The sequence below is a fragment of the Capsella rubella genome, unplaced genomic scaffold (assembly GCF_000375325.1).
Source record: "Capsella rubella cultivar Monte Gargano unplaced genomic scaffold, Caprub1_0 scaffold_7, whole genome shotgun sequence".
In the NCBI taxonomy this organism is placed as follows: Eukaryota; Viridiplantae; Streptophyta; class Magnoliopsida; order Brassicales; family Brassicaceae; genus Capsella; species Capsella rubella.
The window spans coordinates 4,234,317-4,258,260 of NW_006238917.1; the positions used below are offsets into that span (position 1 = coordinate 4,234,317).

The 23,944-nt window shown below is 37.9% G+C and overlaps 9 protein-coding genes across 9 annotated transcripts; 6 read left to right on the forward strand and 3 right to left on the reverse strand.

The window, feature by feature from the left end:
- Positions 1-13: 13 nt before the first annotated feature.
- On the forward strand, positions 14-1,774 carry LOC17877900. Its single transcript, XM_006284111.2, has 7 exons — positions 14-294; positions 389-499; positions 655-723; positions 805-936; positions 1,035-1,112; positions 1,220-1,351; positions 1,469-1,774. The coding sequence occupies exons 1-7, from the start codon at positions 82-84 to the stop codon at positions 1,655-1,657; spliced, it is 924 nt and encodes a 307-aa protein (XP_006284173.1). The 5' UTR covers positions 14-81; the 3' UTR covers positions 1,658-1,774.
- A 22-nt stretch (positions 1,775-1,796) lies between these two features.
- Positions 1,797-4,137, reverse strand: LOC17878518 (protein arginine N-methyltransferase 1.1). The gene is made up of 9 exons (XM_006285754.2): positions 3,813-4,137; positions 3,667-3,677; positions 3,394-3,549; positions 3,241-3,304; positions 3,008-3,150; positions 2,786-2,873; positions 2,567-2,682; positions 2,322-2,472; positions 1,797-2,190 (listed from the first exon to the last, which is right to left on the reverse strand). The coding sequence occupies exons 1-9, from the start codon at positions 4,036-4,038 to the stop codon at positions 1,985-1,987; spliced, it is 1,161 nt and encodes a 386-aa protein (XP_006285816.1). The 5' UTR covers positions 4,039-4,137; the 3' UTR covers positions 1,797-1,984.
- Positions 4,138-4,390: 253 nt separating this feature from the next.
- LOC17879271 (xaa-Pro dipeptidase) lies at positions 4,391-7,937 on the reverse strand. Its single transcript, XM_006282835.2, has 16 exons — positions 7,764-7,937; positions 7,608-7,657; positions 7,435-7,495; positions 7,255-7,350; positions 7,014-7,163; positions 6,691-6,822; positions 6,309-6,436; positions 6,151-6,193; positions 5,990-6,073; positions 5,762-5,803; positions 5,554-5,624; positions 5,342-5,395; positions 5,145-5,250; positions 4,985-5,053; positions 4,756-4,899; positions 4,391-4,657 (listed from the first exon to the last, which is right to left on the reverse strand). The coding sequence occupies exons 1-16, from the start codon at positions 7,890-7,892 to the stop codon at positions 4,535-4,537; spliced, it is 1,482 nt and encodes a 493-aa protein (XP_006282897.2). The 5' UTR covers positions 7,893-7,937; the 3' UTR covers positions 4,391-4,534.
- Positions 7,938-8,058: 121 nt separating this feature from the next.
- Positions 8,059-9,959, forward strand: LOC17878890. The gene is made up of 3 exons (XM_006284707.2): positions 8,059-8,158; positions 8,691-8,887; positions 9,567-9,959. The coding sequence occupies exons 2-3, from the start codon at positions 8,706-8,708 to the stop codon at positions 9,751-9,753; spliced, it is 369 nt and encodes a 122-aa protein (XP_006284769.1). The 5' UTR covers positions 8,059-8,158; positions 8,691-8,705; the 3' UTR covers positions 9,754-9,959.
- Positions 9,960-10,350: 391 nt separating this feature from the next.
- On the forward strand, positions 10,351-11,691 carry LOC17877635 (phospholipase A2-delta). Its single transcript, XM_006284932.2, has 6 exons — positions 10,351-10,428; positions 10,532-10,571; positions 10,657-10,776; positions 10,915-11,088; positions 11,289-11,469; positions 11,545-11,691. The coding sequence occupies exons 1-5, from the start codon at positions 10,351-10,353 to the stop codon at positions 11,450-11,452; spliced, it is 576 nt and encodes a 191-aa protein (XP_006284994.1). The 3' UTR covers positions 11,453-11,469; positions 11,545-11,691.
- Positions 11,692-12,156: 465 nt separating this feature from the next.
- Positions 12,157-13,337, forward strand: LOC17878110 (phospholipase A2-gamma). The gene is made up of 5 exons (XM_006285609.2): positions 12,157-12,290; positions 12,383-12,422; positions 12,511-12,630; positions 12,738-12,911; positions 13,100-13,337. Exons 1-5 carry the CDS (start codon positions 12,213-12,215, stop codon positions 13,264-13,266), a joined length of 579 nt encoding a protein of 192 aa, XP_006285671.2. The 5' UTR covers positions 12,157-12,212; the 3' UTR covers positions 13,267-13,337.
- Positions 13,338-13,820: 483 nt separating this feature from the next.
- Positions 13,821-17,699, forward strand: LOC17879922 (probable LRR receptor-like serine/threonine-protein kinase At4g29180). The gene is made up of 11 exons (XM_006282799.2): positions 13,821-13,896; positions 14,199-15,242; positions 15,324-15,531; positions 15,615-15,686; positions 15,767-15,847; positions 15,940-16,088; positions 16,169-16,401; positions 16,484-16,610; positions 16,691-16,753; positions 16,863-17,052; positions 17,202-17,699. Exons 1-11 carry the CDS (start codon positions 13,821-13,823, stop codon positions 17,545-17,547), a joined length of 2,589 nt encoding a protein of 862 aa, XP_006282861.1. The 3' UTR covers positions 17,548-17,699.
- Positions 17,700-18,224: 525 nt separating this feature from the next.
- Positions 18,225-22,518, forward strand: LOC17880323 (WASH complex subunit 2). Its single transcript, XM_006282990.2, has 7 exons — positions 18,225-18,558; positions 18,688-18,820; positions 18,926-19,029; positions 19,156-19,327; positions 19,423-19,560; positions 19,664-19,883; positions 19,992-22,518. Exons 1-7 carry the CDS (start codon positions 18,518-18,520, stop codon positions 22,313-22,315), a joined length of 3,132 nt encoding a protein of 1,043 aa, XP_006283052.1. The 5' UTR covers positions 18,225-18,517; the 3' UTR covers positions 22,316-22,518.
- A 125-nt stretch (positions 22,519-22,643) lies between these two features.
- On the reverse strand, positions 22,644-23,884 carry LOC17880156 (40S ribosomal protein S15a-5). The gene is made up of 3 exons (XM_006284696.2): positions 23,697-23,884; positions 23,062-23,222; positions 22,644-22,973 (listed from the first exon to the last, which is right to left on the reverse strand). The coding sequence occupies exons 1-3, from the start codon at positions 23,824-23,826 to the stop codon at positions 22,875-22,877; spliced, it is 390 nt and encodes a 129-aa protein (XP_006284758.1). The 5' UTR covers positions 23,827-23,884; the 3' UTR covers positions 22,644-22,874.
- Positions 23,885-23,944: the final 60 nt, after the last annotated feature.

Sequence of the window (23,944 nt, forward strand, 5' to 3'; positions counted from 1 at the left end):
AAACAACCAGTGATATACAATTTTGATTAAAGTCCCAAACTTTCCCAAGTTTGAAAGAGAAAGAGAGAGCTACTGAGTTCAATGGTTGGGATGAATCGGGTTCTGATAGCTTTAACGTTAGCTCTGCTAGTTTGTTCGGCGTTATTACCTGTTTCCGATGGCGCGAAGAAGAAACCGTCGTCTACGCCGAGAAAGGAGGATGTTCCGTATATAAAGTGTCAGGTTTGCGAGAAACTAGCTTCGCGGTTACATCAGCAAGTGAAGGAGAAGCAACAACAGATCTCTCCCAAAAAGGTTTGATCTTTGTTTTTTTTAGAAATGTAAATCAGTGATCTTTCTTCTTTGATTTGATGTGTTTCCTGGTTACTGAAATATTTTTGGTGGGCAGATCTCGGAGTATGAGATCATTGAGATTGCTGAAAATATCTGCAATTTGAAGAAAGAGGAAGCTGATTGGATGCTTAAGATTGACATTGTTGAGAAAGGCGATAAGCTTGTGGTAATTGAGTTTTCTATATCTCTCTCTCGCTCACTTAGTTGATCCAAAGTAGCTTAGAGACTAAGTGGAAACTTGTACATTTGTTGTTGAATCTCCAATGCTGCTTATCTACGGATTCTGTTAAGAGTTTGATTGTTTTCGAATTGGTTTCTTAGTTGGTTGAGCAAGCAGAAGAAGGGATGTGCAATTCCAAGTGCAAGACGATTGAGGCTGCTTGTCAAAAGGTGAGTACATTGTGGTATGTGCATTCTCGGAGTATTAAGTGTTAGGGAATGTGATTTTTACTCTGTTTGTGTATTTTCCAGGTCATTGGTTACGCAGACACTGATGTTGCAGAGTATATTTATACGTCTAAGCCTGATCTTGTTTCATTGGTAAATTATCTATGCAAAGACTTGACTGATGCTTGTAGCAAGAAACCACCTCCTGTTCCCAAGGTACCTATATGACTGAAATGTGGATCTGTGAATGTTCTTATGTTGTTGCTATGGAGATGATATTTTGTTGACAAGATAGATTCTTTATCTTTGTCTAGGATCGGGTTCCTGGAGAACCATTTGTGGCAAAACCATCAAAAGATGCCGAAATGGACAAGATCTTGAGATCTATGCAGGTGATCTTTGATGACTTCACTCAATTTCGTTCCCATACAATGAAACAAAACATAAATGATCTTAACTCTGAAGCTAACTCGGATATACCGCTATTTTGTTTTGTCAGGGTATGCCCGGAGCACCTGGCATGAAGGTCTTCTCTAGAGAAGATATAGAGAAGGGGAATATTGGTAATGACGATGAAGATGGCGACGATGATGAAGATGAGGACGAAGATGATAAGTTCCCCAAGAATTTGGTACATTCTAAGTTTCTTTTTTTTCCAGATCGTTCCTTTATACTTTCATGAAGAAGAAGAACCAAGATATTTCACTCTTTTTCTCCAAATCACTTTTATTGTGCTGTTGGTTTTCAGGGAAAGGTTTTGAAAGAGAAAGAGAGTAAAACGGAAGAATTGAAAAAGACTATCACTAGGGAATTCAAGAAGAAAGGTGAGGTTCTGAAGAGACATGCACAGAAAGTGTCAAACCGGGTCCGTAGATGGTGGAAAGGACTTAGATCGTCTTCTACAAAGAAGACGAAATCTGGAAAGTCTGAGCTATAGATAACGATTTTAAAACTGGTTTTTGTCATAATGTAATCTTTTTTCAGGTTGACTTTTTGTAGATTTGCTTTTAGTTTCTATAATCTTATGGAGAGAAGGTTGCAAGTGTTTGAGAAACATCGGTTCTATAACACAAGAGTTGGTTAAGAGCAAATTCATTAATTTAACTTCAAAGTAAAAATAAAAACAGAAACAAATGTTGCAATGTGAAGCAAATAGAATGTTGTAAAACTTGAAGAAGAAAAAAGACAATTAAATCACAATCTGAGAATTGTATCTTCTCAGTTTCAGCAGTAGATTTGAAGTACTGCTTCTTTAGGAAAACCTTTAGCGCATTTTGTAGTGTTGGGTCCTAGAGATCTTGCTATGCTGGCCATTCAAAGAATAGCTTAGCTTTATGTCAATGTCTCGAGGATTCTTCTTGTTAGGAGAAACGGACATGGTTCCAGTGATTGTCTCACCCTCACATATGGTTAACACATCTTCTAGGTACAGAACAGTTTGTTTCCAGTGTGTAGCTCGGGATTTTGGTCCTGCATTACCCATGGTTGTTCAGTGAAAGTTTAAGACAACAATGAAACAATCTGTGTCTATGTTTGAACAAGTGATTCAAAAAAACCTAAAAGAATATGCAGGACTAGCAGGAAATTGCAGAGATCTGAACCTGTTGAGAAGCCCTGCAGCTTGTGGCACATTGTAAACGATACATCAAAGTAGGCTACAAGGGCGTGGATATAGTCATTTCGTTGTGCAACAAGTTTAAAAGGAGCCGTGAAGGAAGCATCACCAGAAGACATCTTTGAGATATCCATAGTCTGTTACAATCCCACAAAATAAATTAAATGAGCATTGGCCACAGGTACAGAGATACTACTAATCATTTACATGTGTATATATGATAAATCCTACCTTAAGAAGCCTACTATCGGTGACGATTTGGTTTTGGTCAACTGTGTCAACAAGTGGTTCCATCATAGCTTTTTTCTTGATGCATGACATGTCAAAACCATACACACTGTTCCAAACTGTAAAAGAACAACACACCAGAAATTAAAATATGCAACTCTCAACAGATATTAAAGACGAATGTTGGGAAAATAAAAAGAGAAAAGATATCAATGCACTCACATTCTATTTTGTCTTCTTTGTACTCGGAATCCTCTATGGCTGTAAGATGCAGGGAGGCTTTGTCTGGTAGCACAACTCCACCATCAACCTATCCATAAAAACAAAGGACCAAGAAGCTTTCATGGTTAATTCAACAATGACATGAATTTGCAATAAGTAATTGTTGACAATTGCGTTTGGTAAGTAAGAATATCGTGTAAGAAGGTGGAGCTATAAACTTACAAGCCATTTATTACGAGCGTATAAGACACTGTCCAACATGTTTTCAAACAACAAAAAATAACCCATCCATTCAGATATAATCACATCCACTTTAGGAACGGGAAGCTCTATCTCTTCAATCTTCCCTTTCAAAACTGTAATAACTGTAAGGATGATACAAACAAATATCGTCAAGCAGCTGCATAACCGATGTTATTCATTTTAAAAAACAACTGAGCATACAAGAAAATTACCATCAGAGAATCCATTTGCTTTGACAATCTCCTTTGCCATGTCAGCCATTTGAGAACATTCAACCTATGAAGGAACATCCTCAATCAAATCATTCAAATTGAAAGAGTTTTTCACTTACGAAAATAAAGAATGAAAAAGAAATGAAGACATACAGCGTAGACATGAGCTGCTCCTGCCTTGGCACAGAACAGAGACAAGATTCCTGTTCCAGCTCCAACATCAAGAACAATTTTGTCCTTGATGAGAAACTTGTTTTGGTAAATAACATTCTGATAAGTCTTTGTTCTCACTACATCTTTTAACATTTCCTGTAAGATACAATCCTCGAATCAGTCATCAGAGAGATACAAAAAAAAAAACACATTAAAAAATATTGATATACAGAACCAAAACAAACTCAGCTGAGCTTTGTCCTCAATACTTACTTCATGAATTCCTGCAAAACAGATAAAAGTGGAACCAAAGTCAAATCTTTGAGCAAACTCATAATCAAAGATCACTAATTATTCTCCTGTCTAATACAAGAAAAATTGTAACTTTAGAAAAGTGAAAACAAAGAGAATTAAATTACCGAAGTGGGAGTAAGAATCAAAGTAGTAATCGGCGCTGGTGGTATCGTCAGTGACTTCAGAAGCATCAGCGTCGCACATGGATTCATCTTGGGCAGCTTCCTCGCCGGCGACACCGGACCCTTCTGCAACTTCGTCTTCATCAGCATCTTCAAAGCGTATCTTTGTGTTCTGATTCGACTCAAAGCTGATGAACTCGTTCTCGTTGTGGTTACTGTTCTTCGTCATCGTTCTTCTCAGTCTCACACAAAAAGGGAATGGGGGAGAGAAGGGTTTTGGGGATAGAGACGAAGTGCTAGATTAGGGTTTTAGGACGACACAAGCTTTTATTTGAAGTCTTTACTTTTGTTTTTGTATTTGTTTCTCTTTCTCCCTCTGGTTAACTAATTTTTTATTGAATTATATTGTTCTGGTTCTGGAGATATTTATTGTACCGGTTCGATTTTCGTCGATATGCACCAAACCGGTTTGATATTATCAGTCAAAGTTGACTTATTCATTCAATCGAATTGATGATATCTGACCATACAAGACTACAAGTAATGTGATGGTGAGGGAAATGAGAAAAGACCCGACACACTCTAAAACGAAATAGATTAAAACACCATCTAGATTAGTTAGACATAGCTAATACTGTAGTTTTTTATTCCCATTAATTAAGGTTGCATTATTGAGTTTCTTATAGAGTTTTTTGGTTTCAGGTAGGATAAGAGAGTAATTATGATCACTTGGTCGAATTGTTTTCTGTAGTAACCAGTGGCCAAGGCCCTCCAGCCATCACAGCTTCGATCTCCCATGTTTCCCGTGGAACATTCGTCATGTTCTTGCAGCCATTCGCAGTCACGACCTATGCAGAAAGTCACACAGATACACAAAAATGAGATTATTGTATATGACATTACTCTCTCGAGTCTTTTAAAGGTTATATAGTGAATAAGTCGTTACCAAATCGCTTTCAATTCTAACACCTCCGAAATTCCTGAATCTCTCTATTGTTTCACGGTTGAAGAACTTAGAGGTTGTTGTCTTTTCCATGGCTGGAATTAGCAATGCCTTAATAAAATAGCATCCAGGTTCCACCGTTATAACCTGCATACATACCATTGGGACAACGATAGAGACAGATACATGAGAAGAACCAAAATTAGTTATACTAAGAAACAATCAGCCTTACCATTCCTTCAAGAAGGTCTCTTGCAGTGCGCAAAGACTTCAATCCAGGTTCCTTTGGTCTTTCCACTCCCTTAAAGAGAACTCAAAACAACGACTAAGAAACAAGGACTGTAGTTTACGTACAATATGATACTATTTGGTGAAAAAGTGATTTGATGTACCTTTGGGTAACCACCAGTATCGTGTGTGTCAATGCCCATGAAGTGACCTAGTCCATGAGGCATGAAAATAGCACCCAAGCGTTGTACCATCATGTCGTCCACATCCCTAGAAACAAAAGTGAAACCGTAACAATGAAATCAAGCTTTCAAGAAGAGAAAACAAGTATCTTATACATATGTCAAAAAGAGAGAGTTACCCAGTGAGGATGGACCCTTTCTTCAGTGACTCAAGGATGATTCTTTCGGCTAACCTGTGCATTGACTTGCTTCAGTTGGCAATGAAAGCTAAATAATCATATGGAGATGTACTTTCAAATAAACATATGGAGATGTCGTTCATAGGCAATCCCAATAACCACATCTGCATGCATGCTTCAACAGAATTAGATAGCATCGCAGTCAGTCTTACTTATGCATATCCACCCAGTTAACTCCAGGCTTCATCGCAGAGATTACAGAATTATGAGCCTCCAGAACAGCCTGAAAGAAAGGCAGATCAGAGAAACCTAATTAGATATACAGCTTCTACAGACTCACCAAAAGTCTGGATTGTGAGGAATTAGTTGACAAAAATAAAGCACCCACTCCACGTTCCACCAATCTTGTATAGCACTTACATTGTAGATTAGACTCTGGTCACTTGTAAATTTACCATTAACCTGCACAGCGTATAATAAATATCAGACAAAATTTGCTCTAAATTACTCATTATGATGTTCATGTAAACATGATTAAAAACAAGTTAACAGGCTGTGAATACAATATAGTATCATTTTTAAGGATTCTGAATAAGTAACAGAACATAAAATGGAAACTGATGGTTTCACGCTAGATACAGAACTCACCGGGAATGAGCATGTTATGTCAGACCCATAAAAATGGTATTCGGCACCCATATCAAGCAATGCCAAATCTCCATCTTCAAAAGTCTGCATGAAGTAATAGAACATTTTCAAACAGGGAATATTGAGAAAATGAAAAAGGCAAGGATTGTTTGCTCATTTACCCTATCATTTGGAGCCGCAGCATGCCCATAATGAAGAACAGCACTGCAAACAAACAACTCATCTATTGTGTTAGTCTTTACGTAAAAAGACAAGAAAATCCGAGAATGATTATACCACAATTTTCCGCAATAACAAGATTTTTTCCACCAAAACTTACCTGTTATCCCCTGTTGCACAAATGCATGTGTACGAGCAGTGCCTACAGCCACCATACATGTAGCTGTGATGCAGAAACATACTTTCCATCTGATATTCTTTCATGCCAGGTGCGACTCTCCTCATAACCTGATGAGGGTAAACAACATGCTTAAAAGTTGGAAACATGTAAGACAATGAAAGGAAGAGACAACGTCAACATGGAGTAAATAAAGAAGAGTCCAGGTCGGAAACCTAAGTAGTGAAATGATATAAAAAAGACAATTTCTGAACATGAAAACAGATAGCAACATGTCAACATCATGTCATTCAGTGGTAGAAGCATACCACTTATAAAGAAGAACAATAAATTAAAGAGAAAAGTTCACGAAATCATATCAGACCTCTATATGAGCTTCAGAACTTATATCATTTGCAAACTGTATTAGTTGAAGCTCCAAACTTGATTTAATAACTCGACATTCCGCCAAAATAGGATGTAAGGTAGTCAAATCAGTCTCAAACTTTTCTATCCCCTGAAATAAGCAACACAATAGCAAAAAGTAAAAATGAGATTCCAATATTTCGGGGAAACACTTTTAGCATCAGAATCCAGAATTCTCAATCACAAGACCTGCCAAAAGCTATTTATTTTCAGGATCAAGACAAGAAAATGGCAAGACCAAATCTCCATAACAAGTGAAGAAGAAAGGATGAAATGTAAAACCTCAAAGCTGGCAGGTTTTGAGAAGTTACTGCTGTCAGTGTTTAGACCATGCAGGAGATACAACAGAGGATTTCCAGATCCCTTAAATTGTTCATTAAAAACTTGAATAATCTCATCCACATAGAAAACCATGTCAACCATATATGTTTCCTGCAATAGAAAAGCACAAAATCGCATCAATATGAGAGAAATCTATGCATTGAACAAGTTAACAAGACTATAAAGAAATTAAAATAGCTACCTTAAAGTGTGACAATGGCTTTATCTCTCCTAACCAAACAGCATAATCATCAGGCAATCTTGGAATAAAAAGGATAGATTTCCCACTTCCGATATCCTTTCAATATCAAAAGAAAATCATATCATCAATTGAGCAACATATGAAAAACAGTGAAATGGAGAAATAGATGAAAAAACTCACAATAGCTCCGTAGAAATCAGGCTCTCTGACTCCAAACAAATAAGCAAAGTAACTCTCCTGCCTACACGTCAATTCAATTCAACTAATCAAAATCATATATTTCCATTTAAACATTGAGCAGACTGAACTAGTACGATTTCAATCACCCTCAGATAATATTTCCAAATCAATACCTGAAAAGCTCGGCGTGATCAGTGCAGTATCGATTTTTCTCTTCACCACCCTATCGTTCCAAAGTCAATAGAACCACGAAATTATAAACTAAGACGATGAAAGCTAGCTCGGATCATCGATACGGATCATATCCATATTTGAGCTACCAAGAGTACCTGAAGTAAAACGAATCCATCGAGAGAACGATTGGAACTAGATAAGTGACGGCGTATTGAATCAACGAGCTTTTTCCGGTTACCGGCGTGGAGCTCCATAGGAATCGGCGGTGGAGTCAGAGACGACATGACGATTGGGATTAGTTTTTTGTTTTTCCCGGCGAGAGGCACTGGCACAGATTTGGTTGTGCTAAGTATCACCAAACGTTGTCGTTTCGAACTTGAGGGAAACAAAATACTTGACGACGACGTTTCAGAGATAGGGAGAAACGATGTCGTTTAACGGAAAGAAGAAAAATGACATATTACGCAGTTGTTGAATCAGTGGTCCGAAATCTCGAATCGAACTCATCTCTCTCAGCTTCACCGGTGCTGCATTATCAATTTGCAGAAAGGTACGGCGAGGCTCTGGTCTCTGACCGATCTTTCTCGCACTTTTCTCATTTTTTCAGATTCTCAATTGGGTTTTACAAATTTTGTTTATTGTTTTTTAGGGCTTTGTTCCTGCTTCTCTTGTCTAGTATATGCTTTGTGGTTGACTTTTAGATCTATGTCTGTGATCTTTTCTTGCTTCGATGGCGATTTTTCGTTTTAGGAGTCACAAATTTGGCGTTTAGATGTGCTTGGTTGTTTTACTCTGAAGCTCGCTCGATCTATCGTTTTGGAATTGAGGATTTGGGGTTTTTTAGGCTTTTAGCTTGATTTGTGTGAATTCACTCAAAAGTCTCCTGCTTGCTCTAGTAGGGAAATTTACGGATTTTCAAATTTCAAAGTTTTGATTAATTTGGATTTTATGAATCAAAGTTACCTGCTTTGAGAATCTCAGCTGTATTTTAGAGCTGTTTCTCCTCTTGATTTTTAGTTTCTGGCACTGGATTGGTAACACTGAAGTTAGCTAGATGTAATGTTCTCTTTTTGTATTTGAAGGATTTGGTTGTGAAGATGGCATCAAAGCTGATACAAGTTCAATCAAAGGCTTGTGAGGCTTCAAAGTTTGTGGCTAAGCATGGAACTTCCTACTACAGACAGTTGCTGGAGAAGAACAAGCAGTTTATCCAGGAACCTGCCACTGTGGAGAAGTGTCAAGAGTTATCTAAGCAACTGCTGTACACCCGTCTTGCTAGGTCAATATCTCTCTTCCCCCTCTATCTCTCAACATTTTCCCTGTCACAGATTTACACAATCATTTCTGATATTCTGGTTATCAAGAGACTTTTGGCAATAATTCATCTTTTCTCATTTTCTACTCTAAGGCGTAAAATAGCCAGTGAAATGCTGAAGCTGGGATATTATGAATCCTCTGATGTTTCCTCTTATATCTGTGGCCCCATAATTGAAACTGGAAAAAAAAAATTACATGTGGTTTATGCTATCTTTGCATTGAGCTGTTGGTCTTGCTTAGTCCTTTGTCATAAGTTGCAGGACTGTGTTTTAAAGTAGCAAAGCTTAAGTTGGTTTGACTATTAAATCTCTTAGTATTCCTCTATCTGCAACAATCGTTCTTGTCTACTAAATCTCAAATATGCAATAACCCTACTAGATAATCTTTGTATGGTCCAATCTTTCTTCAGGGTACAAAATAGTCCTCAGTATATATCCTCTTGCTTGATTTGGTAGTGTCTTTTGTTGTTTTTTAGGCTTGAAAAGTAGATTCATTAGCGAGAACCTGTTCCATCACCACATTTCATCTGACCATGAATCAAAAAAAATTTGGGCCTCTGCATTTTGTAATCTCGATTTTGCTATTGTGTGGGACTTGACTCAAGTATCGAGTATCTAACGCTTTCCCACTCCTTATTACAGCATTCCCGGACGCTATGAAACTTTCTGGAAGGAAGTAGACTACGCAAAGAACTTATGGAAGAACAGATCAGGTCTGAAGGTAGAAGATGCAGGAATCGCTGCATTGTTTGGCCTTGAATGCTTTGCTTGGTATTGCGCTGGTGAAATTGCCGGCAGAGGATTCACCTTCACAGGCTATTACCCTTGAAGGAGAGAAACAATAACTTGAAGATTGTGTAATCGCCTCCGTTTTAGTTTTCATGATTCTCTCCGAATCGATTTTTTTTTTTTTTTTCCAGTTTTTCCCTAAAACGGAGGCTTTCTGAGCTGAGAAAATCCATTTTGCTATAACTCTTTGATAAGATTACTCTCAATAAGAACAAAAATTCCGAGGAAAATTTCTCACTTAATGTTTTGGCCTTGTTTTATATTAATATCGACATAGAAAAGATGAACCATATTTATTTGCAATCTATGCTGTATTTTCCATTAAAAATTATTAACCTTTGCTAATACTCTGATTGATCAATCGTGTTCGTTGGTTAAGGGATGACACAAATGATACTCTGTTTTTAACGTCCGAATTTTCATTTTTCTTTGATAAAGAACGTCCATAAAACATGAAGATTTGATTGGTAATTATTAAACCTGTTGGTACATAAGAGAGAAGTGGGACGATAAAGCAGGAGGACCAACAATGGGATCTTCCACTCCAAAGAGACCCAGTAATACCTTTTATGGTCAGAATTTGAAAAAAGCACTAGCCAAAATCAGAAACTTCAACTTTAGAGCCAAAGATAGAAAGATGATTCGCCGTGGTGCTTTGACACATGTAGCTTTAAGCTTAACGGCCTTCCTCCTCCTTGCCGCCGTTCGCAGCCAGGTTGATGGAATATATAATTCATGTTTGTTCGTTATGGTAGTTTCAAGACGATGATATTATCTTTGTTATCAGCTTTTTCTGATTGGTTAAATCAAAATGACAGGAGAAGTGCAGCAAAACCTGCATTGCACAGAGCTGCAGCGGTGAGATTGTCGTTTTTCTTATCCATATAAAGAGTATTACTACAGCAAAACCAGCTTATCTATCTCGGTCCATACGTATGATCAGGTCTCAGTATTCGCTATGGGAAGTATTGTGGGATAGGTTACTTTGGATGTCCTGGAGAGCCTCCTTGTGATGATCTTGATACTTGTTGTATGAACCATGACAATTGTGTTACTATAAAAGGTAAATCAATGAATGAATATCTTTAAAGAGGAACATTGATGTGAAATTACTATGTCTTAGCTACATTTCTATTAGATTTTTTATTTGGGTATGAGAATGTGCTGCTGCATATGTTATTTATTTTTATTTTTTTTGCAGGTATGACTTATGTTAACTGCCACAAGCAGTTCCAGCGATGCGTAAGCGAGCTAAAAAAGTCAGTCCAACAATCTAACAACCAAAAGGTTGGATTCTCCAAACAATGCTCTTATTCAACAGTGATACCAACCGTGTACAAAGGAATGGATCTCGGTATTTTCTTCAGTAAAATAGGTATCTTAATTAATCAAGCTCTGATCTATTCATATTGAACATGTGATTTATGACATTAAACAGTTTGTTACTATAAACACTATGAGATCACTTGTGGTAATGTTCAAACCATATGACTTTTGTTACATTGTCTGTAACATTTATGATTATAGTGTCTCCTAATGTTAAACTGCGATGAAGCTTGGAATAATCTCGCGCAGGTAATATCATTAAACCTAAGCCGCCAGCAAGGACTGCGACTGTCGTGGAGGTGGATCTCGCTAGGAGTAAAGCGGACACAAAGGATGGTCTTGGAACAAATCAAGGCCTTCAAACAAAACAAGGCTCCAAAGTCTCAGTTCCTATGAACCCTAAGCCTTCTTGATCATTAGCTTATAGAAGGTGACTAGCTTATAGCTCTTATCTCTCTCAACTTTTTTAATTCCTTAACAAAGATGCTTCGATCAATTCTACCAGGTTCATCAAATAGCAGTGGATGGATTGGTGATGTCCTGTCCATGCATGTATACTCTACATATTACTTTAGTTTCTATTTTACTCTAGATGTGAGATTTTTTTTAACAAATTTATATAATACTTGTGTTATTTAAGAATTGCAACAATTGGTGGTTTCATTATATTTGTGATTAAGTTATGATACATGTTTCATTGTTTTAATATTCCAACCGTTTCATCAATAATGATCTTCTAGTTTTACGTGTTCTATGCATTCTATATATGTGTTGTCAAAATCAGCGTACGAAAAATTGAACCATATGTATTTGTAACATCATGAGCCGTTGCGAATACTCTGATTGGTTAATAAAAACCATGAGCCGTTCTGTTCTACGTGGTAAATGATACTCTGTTTTTAACGTTCATTATAAAATAACTCTTTTTATGGATTAAAGGAGAACGTCCAAAAAAAATATGAAGATGTAAGTGGGTAATGATCATGAAACTGTTTCACTGTTTTTAGTCTTTGTGTATATTAAAGAAAGAGACAGATAGAGGAGGGACGAGAAAGCAGGAGCACCAAGAGATCTTCCATTACAAAGAGACCCAACAATAGTTTGGGACAGAAGAATATGAAAGAACACAATCCAAAACCCATAAACTTCAACCGGACAGCGAGTAACAGAAAGATGGTCGGCGGCGGTGCTTTGACACGTGTTGCTTTCGGCTTAATCTCCTTCCTCCTCCTCGCCGTGGTTCACAGCCAGGTTAATAACAAATATATATACTTACTATTCTTGGTTTGTGTTTGTGTGTTCTTGCTAGCTCTTTTTTCTGATGGGTTGAATCAAAATCATAGGAGAATTGCAGCAAAACGTGCATTGCACAGAACTGCTACAGTAAGATGATTTGACTGCATTTTTTTGAATTTGGAGAACAACTAAGTTAGTGTATCTATCTGTTTTTTTAACCACATCTCTGTTTCAGGTCTAGGTGTTCGTTATGGGAAGTATTGTGGAATAGGTTACTCTGGATGTCCTGGAGAGAAACCTTGTGATGATCTTGATGCTTGTTGTATGACACATGACAACTGTGTTGATCTAAAAGGTAATTAAAAACCATTCTTGAGTATGTATACAACATGATTTCATTTGAGTATATATGATAATCTCTCTTTGTAAGAAAAACTTTTCAATTATGGATTTTTTTTTCAGGTATGACTTACGTTAAATGTCACAAGCAGTTCAAACGTTGCGTAAACAAGCTAAGCAGATCAATCAAACAATCTAAGGTTCAAAAGGTTGGATTCTCCGAAGAATGCCCTTATTCGACAGTGATACCAACCGTGTACAATGGAATGGATTACGGCATTTTCTTCAGTGGCATAGGTAATCTATACTGAGCTCTGATTTATACATATTGAACCTGTGGTTATGTGAGATTACTATGAGAATATAAGCTAGCCTTAGTGTTAAAAACCCTCAACCCTCATGACTTTATTACATTGTGACATTTTTCTGATTAGAGTACTTAATTACTGTGTTCTTATGATAAGATGTGAATAATCTATGTGCAGGTAATATCCTTAAACCTCCGGTGCTAGGAAGTGCACCTGTAGTGGAGGTGGATCTCGCTGGGAGTAAAGTGGACACAAAGGATGGCCTTGGTACAAATCAAAGCTTTCAAACAAAAGAAGGCTCCAAAGTCTATGCTTCTTTAAATATGAAACCTTCTACTTCTTAATCATCTTCTAAAATGACTTCATCAACTCCCTATCTATCAACTCTGTAAATCTGCAACTTCGTGTTTATAGAAAAGTCATAATAAAAAGACTTCGTATTCTTTCACTGATCAAAAAAACAATTTGCAATCTATGAACTAAGTCTATGTATTTTTGTTAATCACAGCACCAATAACTTCACTAAAGTCAAAACGTGACCTTGTCCCTTCCGTTTACTATATTAGAACATTCACCATTGTTAATCTATAATTTACTATATTAATTATAATAATAAAAAAACAGATGTAGAGAACTTAAGAGAGGAACATGTTGTTCAGTGGTAACTCCATCTTATAAAATCCAGGTTGTCTTCATCTCCTTAGTGGGGGGATGTATATAGTAACTGAGCCAATGATGAAGAAAAGTCGACAAAAACCTGGCTTATAGCATAAAGGAGTTGACTTTGTACTTTTGTTGTTTATGTAATCTTAATCGCACGTAGTCTGTTTTTTTTCTTTCTCTTAACGATGGTAGGCTGAAGAACTTCTAAAAACAAAAATACCAAAAAGAGAAGAAAATGAGGGCTAATCACTTTCTCCTTTTCTGCATTTTCGTTACCATCACCATTGTAGTTCATGCCCAAGGCCAATCAGGTTTTCCTTTTCTCCTGTCTGTCTTCCTTTGATATTGAACGATGCTCAAAGTGAAGAAAGCTTGAGTTTTTGATGAAATAATTTTTTTGGTACATAACTCAATATAAAGGATCATCTACACATGTCCTGGAATTTTAGTCAAATTTGAAAATGAACAATGTTCTTGAAGATGCTTGAAATAGTGATCTACACTTTTTTCTGTGTAAGAAATGAAGTTAGGCAGAAGTTGGTTTTATTAAAAACAATTTAGCTTGTATTGTAAATTTGTAAGTAATCTCCCTTTCTTCCTATCTGATCCTCAGGTTACATCAGCATCGATTGTGGCATACCTCCTTACGATACCCCTGAAGACATTGTGACTAAAATCAAATACGTCTCCGATGATCCTTTCATAACTACTGGCGTAAACTTCAACGTCTCTAAGGAATACGGCTATCCGAAAAACCCGGTTTTGCCATTCCCACTTGGTGATGTCAGATCTTTTCCCCAAGGAAACAGGAACTGTTACACCTTAACCCCCTCCGATGCAAAAGGGAATCTTTACCTCATCAGAGCTTCCTTTATGTATGGAAACTACGATGGTAAAAAATCTTTGCCTGAGTTTGATCTCTATGTAAACGTGGATTTCTGGTCGACAGTGAGTTTCAAGAATGCTTCTGATCAAGTCACCAAAGAGATTTTAAGCTCTGCAGAGTCAGATACAATATATGTTTGCCTTGTGAACAAAGGTAAAGGCACTCCTTTTATTTCAGGCTTGGACCTCAGGCCAGTTAACAGCTCCATCTATGATACTGAATTTGGAAGAAATGTCTCTTTGGTTCTTTATAAAAGATGGGACATTGGATATCTAAACGGAACAGGACGGTACCAAGACGATAGATTCGATCGTATTTGGTCTCCATACTCCTCAAATATCTCTTGGAACTCCATCATAACATCCGCCTATATCGATGTTTTTCAGAATGGTTATTGGCCACCTGATGAAGTTATAAAGACTGCTGCTTCCCCTAAAAGCGATGATGATCCGTTGGAATTGGTCTGGACAACAGACGATTCAAATGCTCAGTTTTACGCGTATCTCTACTTTGCGGAACTTGAAACACTTGGGAAGAATGAGACTAGAAAGATCAAGATTCTGTGGAATGGTTCCCCTGTTTTTGAAGCTCCTTTCGTTCCTTCTTCAAAGTACTCAATGACGTTTTCCAATCCAAAAGCTTTCACTGGTAGTAATGATCACTTGATTTCTCTTCAGAAGGCCCCAGATTCAACACTTCCACCAATTCTCAATGCTATTGAGATCTTCACCGCACAACCTCTAGATGAATTTTACACCACAATCCAAGACGGTGTGTGTTTTCAACTCTACTTAGATTATTTAAGATTCATACTAACTCAAAGTTTTTCCATTTTTTCTCATGGTAATGCAGTTAAAGCCATTGAAAACATAAAATCAATGTATAAAGTGAATAAGGTTTGGAGTGGTGATCCTTGCTCTCCAAGGCTGTTCCCTTGGGAAGGTATTGGATGCAGTTACACCAATAATAATCCTCAAATCAAGTCCCTGAATCTTAGCTCAAGCGGATTACAAGGACCAATAGTCCCAGCATTTAGAAATTTCTCCTTTCTCGAGTCCTTGTAAGTATACTTACCACATATTGACACTTTCCACCACTTTTATTCATATCACCTATAAGAGAGTTATGCGTTGTCTTCCTCAGGGATTTATCTAACAACGAGCTACAACAAAACGTGCCTGAGTTTTTGGCTGATCTAAAACATTTGAAACTTCTGTAAGTGACCACACATATATATAGTCTTGGTCTATTTGAATAGTGAATATGTCTTTTTATACATTGATTTGTATTTCAAGGAATTTGAAAGGAAATAATTTTACTGGATTTATCCCAAACTCTCTTATGAAAAAACTAAAGGCTCGTCTACTTGACCTCAGGTAACATCTCTACTCTCTAGCATTTTACAGAAAAATTATTGAATCATAAGCACTCTCTATGAATCTTGTTGATTTCCTCTGTCTGTTTTCAGTGTGGATGACCAAAACCTTTGCAACTCACCTTCATGTCAAGACAAGAAGAAAAACAACATGGTCGTGCCAATAGCTGTAGCTATATCAGTTATCATTCTCATTGTTGTCTTGGTTATCATATGGATCATACTAAGGCAAAGAAAAAAAGGTAAACTTAGGATTTTACTTCACGGTTAATAAATTTTGGAAGTCAGATCTTTGCTGAAGGAAAAAATGCTTTACTTTCAGGTGCCTATTCAGGATCACTACTGCCTTCAGGGAAGAGAAGGTTCACATATAACGAGCTCTCTAGCATTACAAACAACTTCAGTAAAGTGATTGGTAAAGGAGGCTTTGGTATTGTGTACCTCGGTTCCCTTGAAGATGGGACTAAGATTGCTGTAAAGATGATCAACGATGCATTGGGAAAACCTAAAGAGACATCATCATCATCCAGGGCTTCTAACCAATTCCAAGTCGAGGTAATCTAAAGCACACCAAAGACATGGTCAGATATTTTGGAGAATGATGTTTTATGGTTCCTTAAGTGTAAAATGTTTGCAGGCAGAGCTTCTTTTGACAGTGCATCACCGGAACTTATCTTCCTTTGTTGGATACTGTGATGATGATCGCAGTATGGCTCTCATCTACGAGTACATGGCCAACGGCAACTTGCAAGATTATCTTTCAAGTAATATTTCTTTTTTTCTCTGCAGTTACCAACTGTTGCTTCCTATGAGCTCATAGGTGTTTATGTTTATGGACATGCAGGTGATTATGCAAACGATCTTAGCTGGGAAAAGAGACTCCATATAGCGATAGACTCTGCACAAGGTTGTTCCCAGTTTTGACATCCCTGATATCTTCGAACTTAACCAAGAAACCAAACCTAGTCTAGCCTGGTTCAGCTGTTATAAACCTGGTTTTTATTCCGTATTGGCAGGTTTGGAGTACTTGCACGATGGATGCAGGCCAGCAATAGTACATAGAGACGTTAAAACAGCAAACATACTATTAAACGATAACTTGGAAGCCAAGATTGCTGATTTTGGCCTTTCTAAGGTGTTCCCTGAGGACGATCTCAGCCACGTCGTGACTTCCGTCATGGGCACTCCCGGCTACGTTGATCCTGAGTAAGTTCCTTTACACATTCAATACAGATCACGTGCTCTGGCTGGTAAGATCACAAACCAAGGGGTTTAGTGAAAGTAGGATTGGCCATTTCAGTTATGGGACTCATATGATATCTAATAAACTAAACAAATCAGTCATATGGTGGCAGGCACTACAGAACATTTGTGCTGAATGAGAAAAGCGACGTGTACAGTTTTGGGGTCGTCCTTCTTGAACTCATTACTGGCCAACGAGCCATCGTCAAAACCGAGGAAGGAGAAAACATCAGCATTGTTCACTACGTTTGGCCGTTCTTCGAGGCCAGAGAACTAGACGGCGTCGTGGATCCTCTGCTTCGCGGCGACTTCTCGGATCACTCAGCATGGAAGTTTGTGGAGGTAGCAATGTCTTGCGTCAGAGAGAGAGGATCCACTAGACCAACAATGAACCAGATCGTGGCGGAGCTGAAACAGTGCTTAGCCTCCGAGCTGGATCGTGAGCCACAGAGGCAGTGAAAGAGATGGCAGAGAAGTATGTAGATGTACGTAGGACTAACCAAAAATTGATTAAAAGAGGTTTGATCAATTTATGCTTTATATACATTATTTGTGTGGCCTGATTCATATTTGATTGACAAGAATTATTATAACACTTCTTATTTTTTTTATTTTTTTTGGCTTATACATTCTTGTTTTCGTTCCTGTAAAAATCTTGCTTATAAATATTATATTATCATTTATTTTGGTATAGTAAAAAAAACTTAATTTACAACAAAAGATGATGACGCTATATTTCTCAATTTTAGTTTTATGCTTTTCTAAATACTGTATATTTTGTCGGTGTCTTTATATTAAAAGACAAATAAAACATGTGACCAACTAACTCTTATTAGATCTTTATTTATGACATTTAAATAAATCGTGATTTACTGATACCGACTACAAAATACAAAATATATTTCCGCTTAATTTTTCTTCTTCTGTAACGTTTTTAACTTCCTTAGCTTACTTTTTGGACGAAGAAGATATTGCAATTTAATGAATTGAATATATAAAGATCTGATAAACTAAAATTTAGGTATCCCAATTATCATAATCTAATTATTACCTTTACAAAATCCGAAATAGGAACAAATGATTCTATTTTCTTTTTGTTCTGTCGACATGCAACTTGTCTTTTTCGAGTTTACTCGTTTGTTCCCGAGTTTTTCTTACAGGGTTTGTCATTTTGACGCGTAACACGATCGTTTCCCCAAAAAGTCAATTTGTTTTTTTCCCTTCTTCTTCTAATCCATCTTCTTTACCAAAATTGATACTTTTCTTATGCGAAGGTTCATTTCCTCAGATCACAAAATTTCATCTCATCGTCTTCAACAAAAACCCTAAAAGCCTTGATTTTTGTTCGTTTCAATTGTGTGTGTGTACTCGAAGACTCGCCAGACATTAAAGGCTTGATCTTTCGTTTCTCTGATCAAAGTTTTGCTCAATGAAGAAGGTGCTTCATCGAAGTTTTAAGCCTGCAAAATGGTACATTCAATTTCTCATTTTTTTTCTCCCTGCTCTGTTATTTCGAGTTTGCTTTTGTACCGGAAGATTACATTTGGTTTTTCCTTGTTGTTAGTGGTTTCTGATATGATTCTTGTTTTCGTAATGAAGCAAAATTGCTTTACAAATGGCGGCTTCACGCCTGAAAATACTGAAGAACAAAAAGGATACACAGATTACACAAATGAGGAGAGATTTGGCTCAATTGCTCGAGTCCGGCCAAACCCAGACAGCTAAAATTCGGGTAAGCAACCAACCAAAGTTTCATGTGTTTGTATGTGATCTATGATTTTGAATCATGGATTGTGGATTTTGAATCATGGATTGTGAAAGGCTTATACTTTCTCAGGTAGAGCATGTGGTTAGAGAAGAGAAGACAGTGGCTGCTTATGAGCTCGTTAGTATATATTGTGAACTCCTCGTTGCTCGTTTGGGTGTGATTGACTCTCAAAAGTAAGTTCAAAAAATAATAAAAATCTCAGGCAAAAGTTTTTTTTGAAGGACCTTTCTACAAACTTGTTTCTTTTTGCTTTATTGTATTATTTGTTGATCATTGTTTGTGATCTTACTTTACTTCAGGACCTGCCCTAATGATCTTAAGGAAGCTGTGGCGAGTGTCTTATACGCTTCCCAAAGGTTAACAGATGTTGCAGAACTCTCAGATATTGTTAAGCAATTCTCTTCAAAGTATGGGAAAGATTTTGTTTCAGCTGCTATTGGTTTGCAACCGGATTCTGGTGTGAGTCGATTGGTAAGTGGTTGTTACGTGTTCTCTTCTTTTACTCCGATGTTTGTAGAGGAGAGCTATGATTGCTTACGAGACTCTCTCTCTCTATTTATGCTTAGTTGGTGGATAAATTGTCTGTTAAAGCTCCTGATGGTCCAACGAAGATCAAAATTTTGACGGAGATTGCTACGCAGCATAATGTAACTTGGGAAGCAGAATCTTTAGTTGAATCAGATCCAAAGGAAACTGTATTGGCGGTTAGTTATACATTTTTTCAGTTCAATAGTGTTGATGTTACTTTCACTGGTCTCTTTCTCTAGTATCTGTTTCCTCATTAGCATTTTCAATTTCTCTGAGCAGAGTGGAGCAAGTTCCTGTCACTCTAAGTCAGCAACTGAAATAAAGTCGGAGTCTTCAAGAATCCAAAACAATCAACTTCCTGAATTTCAAGCTCCAGCTACTGTCAATGCGTCGCAGAATTCATATGGGATTGATGGGAGGTCTTCAAGCCGCACTACATCTACTGATCTCAACATTGGGAAGCCACCTGACCACTATCATCAAGACCCAAAACCGTCTGGTTAGTTTTTCATAGAAAGTCATTTCTGTTTGATGTTCCTTCTACTTTTTCATTGTTCTTTGTTTGTGCTGAGCGTTAGATAAAAACAAATCGTCTTTCTTAATACAGGAGATAGAACTGACGGTAGAGTACACAGACATCCCAATCCAGGTCATGGGGGTTCATCTTCATGGGAAACAGAATTTGTGGATGCAACGAGCGCTGCACGTGCAGCTGCTGAGTCTGCGGAAAGAGCCAGTTTTGCTGCACGTGCAGCTGCTGAGCTTTCAAGTAAAGAACGGATGATGACAATGCAGAATTCAACAGAGTCTCTGAATTCATCCTCTTATGATAATGTAAGAAACAATCCCCCACATAGTCGTAGTAGCTCTAATGTGCAAGGCGGAGGTTTCGGTAAGGAAGAAATGTTAAGAGGCAGTAACATGCAAGAAGATCAATCTACTACTAGGGCAGAATCTTCTAAGAAGCCTGTTGATGAGCTATCAGAAAATGCTTCATGGAGGAAAGGTCATTCACGGGAGAACTCATTGGGGATGAGGCCGAACGATTCTTTTGCTAAAATAGGTAGAGAGAAGAAGCAGCCAAGTGTGAATGATATAAACCTAAACAATTCAGAAGATGTTCTGCTCAAGAAACAGTCTAGTCGTGCTTCATCACATTCACACTCAAGCAATTTATCTGATGACAATGATGTCACTGCCTCGGACCATATCGATTCCCCGAGCATCTTGGAAAAAAACCGATTTCAGAGCACTGTTGAAGATACAGAGAGTCACAATGACGGTCCTGATGTTGTTGCTCCAGCTTTTGATGACCATAGCTCGTTTTTCGATAAACCTCAATTTGACACAGATGATGCTTATCATGATGAACCAGATGAAGGATTAGGATTTTCATTGCTTGGCAGTAGCAGAAAAACACCTGATCATGTGCCAACAGAGTCAAGTTCATGGAGCTTCGAAGGACACCAGGCTCTGGGACAACCCAGCTCAGCCTCAACCTCACAGGTTTTTGAGAAGGAGCAGCCAAGTTCTCCAATATTTGACGATGGTCCTATAAGTCCTCCGGCTTCTCTGCATGAGCCTAAGCCGTCTGCAATGTTTGATGACTATGACCAAAATTCTGAAAGTGAAGAAGACAACCTGAAAAGCATAGGAAATGTTTCGAGACATGTACTAGAAGAAATCCCGAAGCTGAAATCTCATAAGTCCCCAAAGGCTAATGTTCCTGATGATTTAGGACGCTACTTTTTCCCCTCAGACACAGAAGACGAAGGAGATGATTCCAAAATACAGGAAGTATCCGACACAGAGACACCTACATGTCTTAAGTTTGGACCTCTAGCCGGTGAACTTAAGAATGAAACAACTCTCCCATCTTATGGAATGAGTCCGCCAAGAGATAAGACATTGTCTAAATCTGTTAAAGAGCATGTCCCAACCGAAGTTGATTCGTCGAGGTCTTCTTCTTTTCAGACAGACAAGAAAGAAATTTACACTCAGAGAGCAAGCAACTCGGACAAAAGACCAAGCTCTATACCTCCAGATTCACTTTCTAGTGATGATGAATCAGAGACGGAACGTCGGGAGATAGTTTCTGTCCGATATCAAGATCAAAAAACTGAGTCAAGAACCCAGCCAACACATCTACATTCACGCGTCAGTCATGAGGACTTGGAGAAAAAAATTCCGACTCGAGTTTCCACCAAAAGTCAAGAGAGGAGGATCCACAAGATCACCCCTGCTTCTGCTTCTGCCTCATATTTTCACTCAATATCTAGTGACGATGAAGATGAGAAAGATTTTGGTAGAGATGCTGCACGCACCCAAACCAAGCCTTCTATTTCCATCTCACGAAGAACGAAGGGCCAAGAGAGAAGATCATCTCTGGTTACTGCGAAAACCGAGACAGTCTCTCATGGTCAAGATTCGCCTCCGAAGCCAAGTCCTGAGGCCAAGCCACTGGCTAAACAACATGTATCAGCCAATCCTTCAAGCTCTCTTCCAAACTCTGACATAGCTTCTCACGAACAAGAATCTCCTTCGAAGCTAAGTACTAAGGCCAAGCCACTGGCTAAGCAACAAGGAGCAGCTTCTTCTTTAAGCTTTCTACCAAAAACCGACAAAGCTTCTCACGATCAAGAATCTCTTCCAAAGCCAGGTCTACAGGCCAAGCCAGCGGCTAAGCAACAAAGATCAGCTACTTCTTCAAGCTCTCTTCCAGGAACTAGAAAAGTCTCTCACTATCGAGAATCTCCTCCAAAGTCAACTCCAGAGGCTAAACAAGAAGGGTCAGCTTCTTCAATCTCTCCTCCCAAAACTGTGACATCAACTGACCCAGTAACTCCAGCAAAGGAGATATCTAGCCATGTTCATCCCAAACTCCCAGATTACGACGACATATTTGCCAAGCTTGGGGCTCTTCGTCGCTGAATTTCTAATACTCATTCTTCCCGTCTGTTGATATATAGATAATCATTGTTTTATTAGCGTTCATTCTTTTCTTTGATTGTTTGCTTGTACATTGAAGTTGATTTTTTCGCATCCTGAGCATAAGGTTTTTGCCTTGAGGTATTTCATTTCATTTGTATAACATGTTTGGCTTCATTGTAATATACAATCAGGTTATTGTCATATATTTTGGTGGACCAACATGGATGGTATATAGTGCAATGATAATAAGAGAATGTAGACTCAACAACATGTTGTCATAACAAATTCCTTTAATATAACAACTGTCTGTGTAGATATTATTCAGATAGCTATGGAAGAACAAATTTCTCGTCCAAAATATAAACTAAATAAAATGTTGTCATAACAACAAGATCTTTGAATTTAGCAACAAATGCCTTATCTAATAATTGCCACTCTGTTCAAAGACAATGCAAGTTACAAAAACAAAAAGCAACAGGAGGAAGAAGGATCGGAATTTCAAACTTTTGTTGAATCCTTTGACACTAGAAGGTTCTTGCCAAGTGCTACCTTAACCTATTCAGTAAAAGAAGCCAAGAACCTGACCACCCACATTCCGTTTGATTGCTTCTTCATGGTCCAAAATTCCATCCGGGGTTGTAATTACAACATAACCCCACTACATGGAACAAATCAACATGGTTAAGCTGTTAAAAGTAATGACATTTAGCTGCATTTCTGAATAGGGAGAGAGAAAATGAACAGACCTGACGTGTTGGAAGAGTGCGTTCAGTGTACTTCTCAATCTCTTTTGCCCTAACGTCTTGCCTATAGGTAAGAGCTTTGCAGTCATTAACCCTCCCTTGCAGATCAACTGTTATTCTACCAACTCTATGTGGATCATAGACTTGAAAGTTCTTGATATAACCTACATTAGCATTAACATTCTGTAAAGGAAAAGCCAATTCCATCAAACACTCTGTAAAATGTAAAGCTACCATATGAAATCGCTATATAGCCATATTACCCCCAAAAAATCCATCTAACACAAGAAGTAACCAACCTGAATATGAAAAGTATATACATAAGCAGAACAAAGCAATGCAGACCACTGACACGAGCATCATAGAAGCAAAAACATAAACTTGGGAGCAAAAAAAAAATTGAAACTTTATCTATGTTGCAGCTTTTTAAATCAGCCAATAACAAAATTAGTCAACCTTAACAATCTCAGGAACTAGTTTGCAAGCTTCTAAAGAAAAAACTAAATCACAGAACTAGATCCTTCACACCACAATGTCATCAGTGAAATGAAAAGCGTACACCTTGTATCGATGCAAAAATGGGAAATGAGTAAGCATCAAGAAACAATTAGAAAACAAAATAAGGGAGAAAATTTCACCTTTCTCCTTCATGATTCTCAGGAACGAAGACATAACGGTGGAGATTGGTTTGAGCTCCACCGAGGCTTTTCCTCGTCTCTCCGCATTCACAATCGTCCTCAACGCATCGTTCAGAATCCTCCTCCCCATTTCTCTCTCTTTCTCCGGTCAAAGTTCCGACGCTATACTAATCGGAGAAATCTAGAACCCGCAATTTCAAGAACAACTCTCAATAAGGGTTTTCTCCAAAGAGTGACACTTTTGTTAT

Coding starts and splice junctions, on each gene's coding strand:
- LOC17877900 (XM_006284111.2), top strand. CDS start 82: ATGGTTGGGATGAATCGGGTTCTGATAGCTTTAACGTTAGCTCTGCTA. Junction 724..804: donor TTGAGGCTGCTTGTCAAAAG/GTGAGTACATTG, acceptor TGTATTTTCCAG/GTCATTGGTTACGCAGACAC. Junction 937..1,034: donor AACCACCTCCTGTTCCCAAG/GTACCTATATGA, acceptor ATCTTTGTCTAG/GATCGGGTTCCTGGAGAACC.
- LOC17877635 (XM_006284932.2), top strand. CDS start 10,351: ATGATTCGCCGTGGTGCTTTGACACATGTAGCTTTAAGCTTAACGGCC. Junction 10,572..10,656: donor CATTGCACAGAGCTGCAGCG/GTGAGATTGTCG, acceptor ACGTATGATCAG/GTCTCAGTATTCGCTATGGG. Junction 11,089..11,288: donor TATTTTCTTCAGTAAAATAG/GTATCTTAATTA, acceptor AATCTCGCGCAG/GTAATATCATTAAACCTAAG.
- LOC17879271 (XM_006282835.2), bottom strand. CDS start 7,892: ATGTCGTCTCTGACTCCACCGCCGATTCCTATGGAGCTCCACGCCGGT. Junction 7,496..7,607: donor GATCACGCCGAGCTTTTCAG/GTATTGATTTGG, acceptor ATTGACGTGTAG/GCAGGAGAGTTACTTTGCTT. Junction 5,804..5,989: donor ACATAACATGCTCATTCCCG/GTGAGTTCTGTA, acceptor TACGCTGTGCAG/GTTAATGGTAAATTTACAAG.
- LOC17878110 (XM_006285609.2), top strand. CDS start 12,213: ATGGTCGGCGGCGGTGCTTTGACACGTGTTGCTTTCGGCTTAATCTCC. Junction 12,423..12,510: donor CATTGCACAGAACTGCTACA/GTAAGATGATTT, acceptor TCTCTGTTTCAG/GTCTAGGTGTTCGTTATGGG. Junction 12,912..13,099: donor CATTTTCTTCAGTGGCATAG/GTAATCTATACT, acceptor ATCTATGTGCAG/GTAATATCCTTAAACCTCCG.
- LOC17878890 (XM_006284707.2), top strand. CDS start 8,706: ATGGCATCAAAGCTGATACAAGTTCAATCAAAGGCTTGTGAGGCTTCA. Junction 8,888..9,566: donor CTGTACACCCGTCTTGCTAG/GTCAATATCTCT, acceptor TCCTTATTACAG/CATTCCCGGACGCTATGAAA.
- LOC17878518 (XM_006285754.2), bottom strand. CDS start 4,038: ATGACGAAGAACAGTAACCACAACGAGAACGAGTTCATCAGCTTTGAG. Junction 3,305..3,393: donor GAGCAGCTCATGTCTACGCT/GTATGTCTTCAT, acceptor GTTCCTTCATAG/GTTGAATGTTCTCAAATGGC. Junction 2,874..3,007: donor ACGCTCGTAATAAATGGCTT/GTAAGTTTATAG, acceptor TTTTATGGATAG/GTTGATGGTGGAGTTGTGCT.
- LOC17879922 (XM_006282799.2), top strand. CDS start 13,821: ATGAGGGCTAATCACTTTCTCCTTTTCTGCATTTTCGTTACCATCACC. Junction 15,243..15,323: donor TTACACCACAATCCAAGACG/GTGTGTGTTTTC, acceptor ATGGTAATGCAG/TTAAAGCCATTGAAAACATA. Junction 16,089..16,168: donor ACTAAGGCAAAGAAAAAAAG/GTAAACTTAGGA, acceptor CTTTACTTTCAG/GTGCCTATTCAGGATCACTA.
- LOC17880323 (XM_006282990.2), top strand. CDS start 18,518: ATGAAGAAGGTGCTTCATCGAAGTTTTAAGCCTGCAAAATG. Junction 19,328..19,422: donor ATTCTGGTGTGAGTCGATTG/GTAAGTGGTTGT, acceptor ATTTATGCTTAG/TTGGTGGATAAATTGTCTGT. Junction 19,884..19,991: donor TCAAGACCCAAAACCGTCTG/GTTAGTTTTTCA, acceptor TTCTTAATACAG/GAGATAGAACTGACGGTAGA.
- LOC17880156 (XM_006284696.2), bottom strand. CDS start 23,826: ATGGGGAGGAGGATTCTGAACGATGCGTTGAGGACGATTGTGAATGCG. Junction 23,223..23,696: donor GAGAATCATGAAGGAGAAAG/GTGAAATTTTCT, acceptor ATGCTAATGTAG/GTTATATCAAGAACTTTCAA. Junction 22,974..23,061: donor GCACTCTTCCAACACGTCAG/GTCTGTTCATTT, acceptor TGTTCCATGTAG/TGGGGTTATGTTGTAATTAC.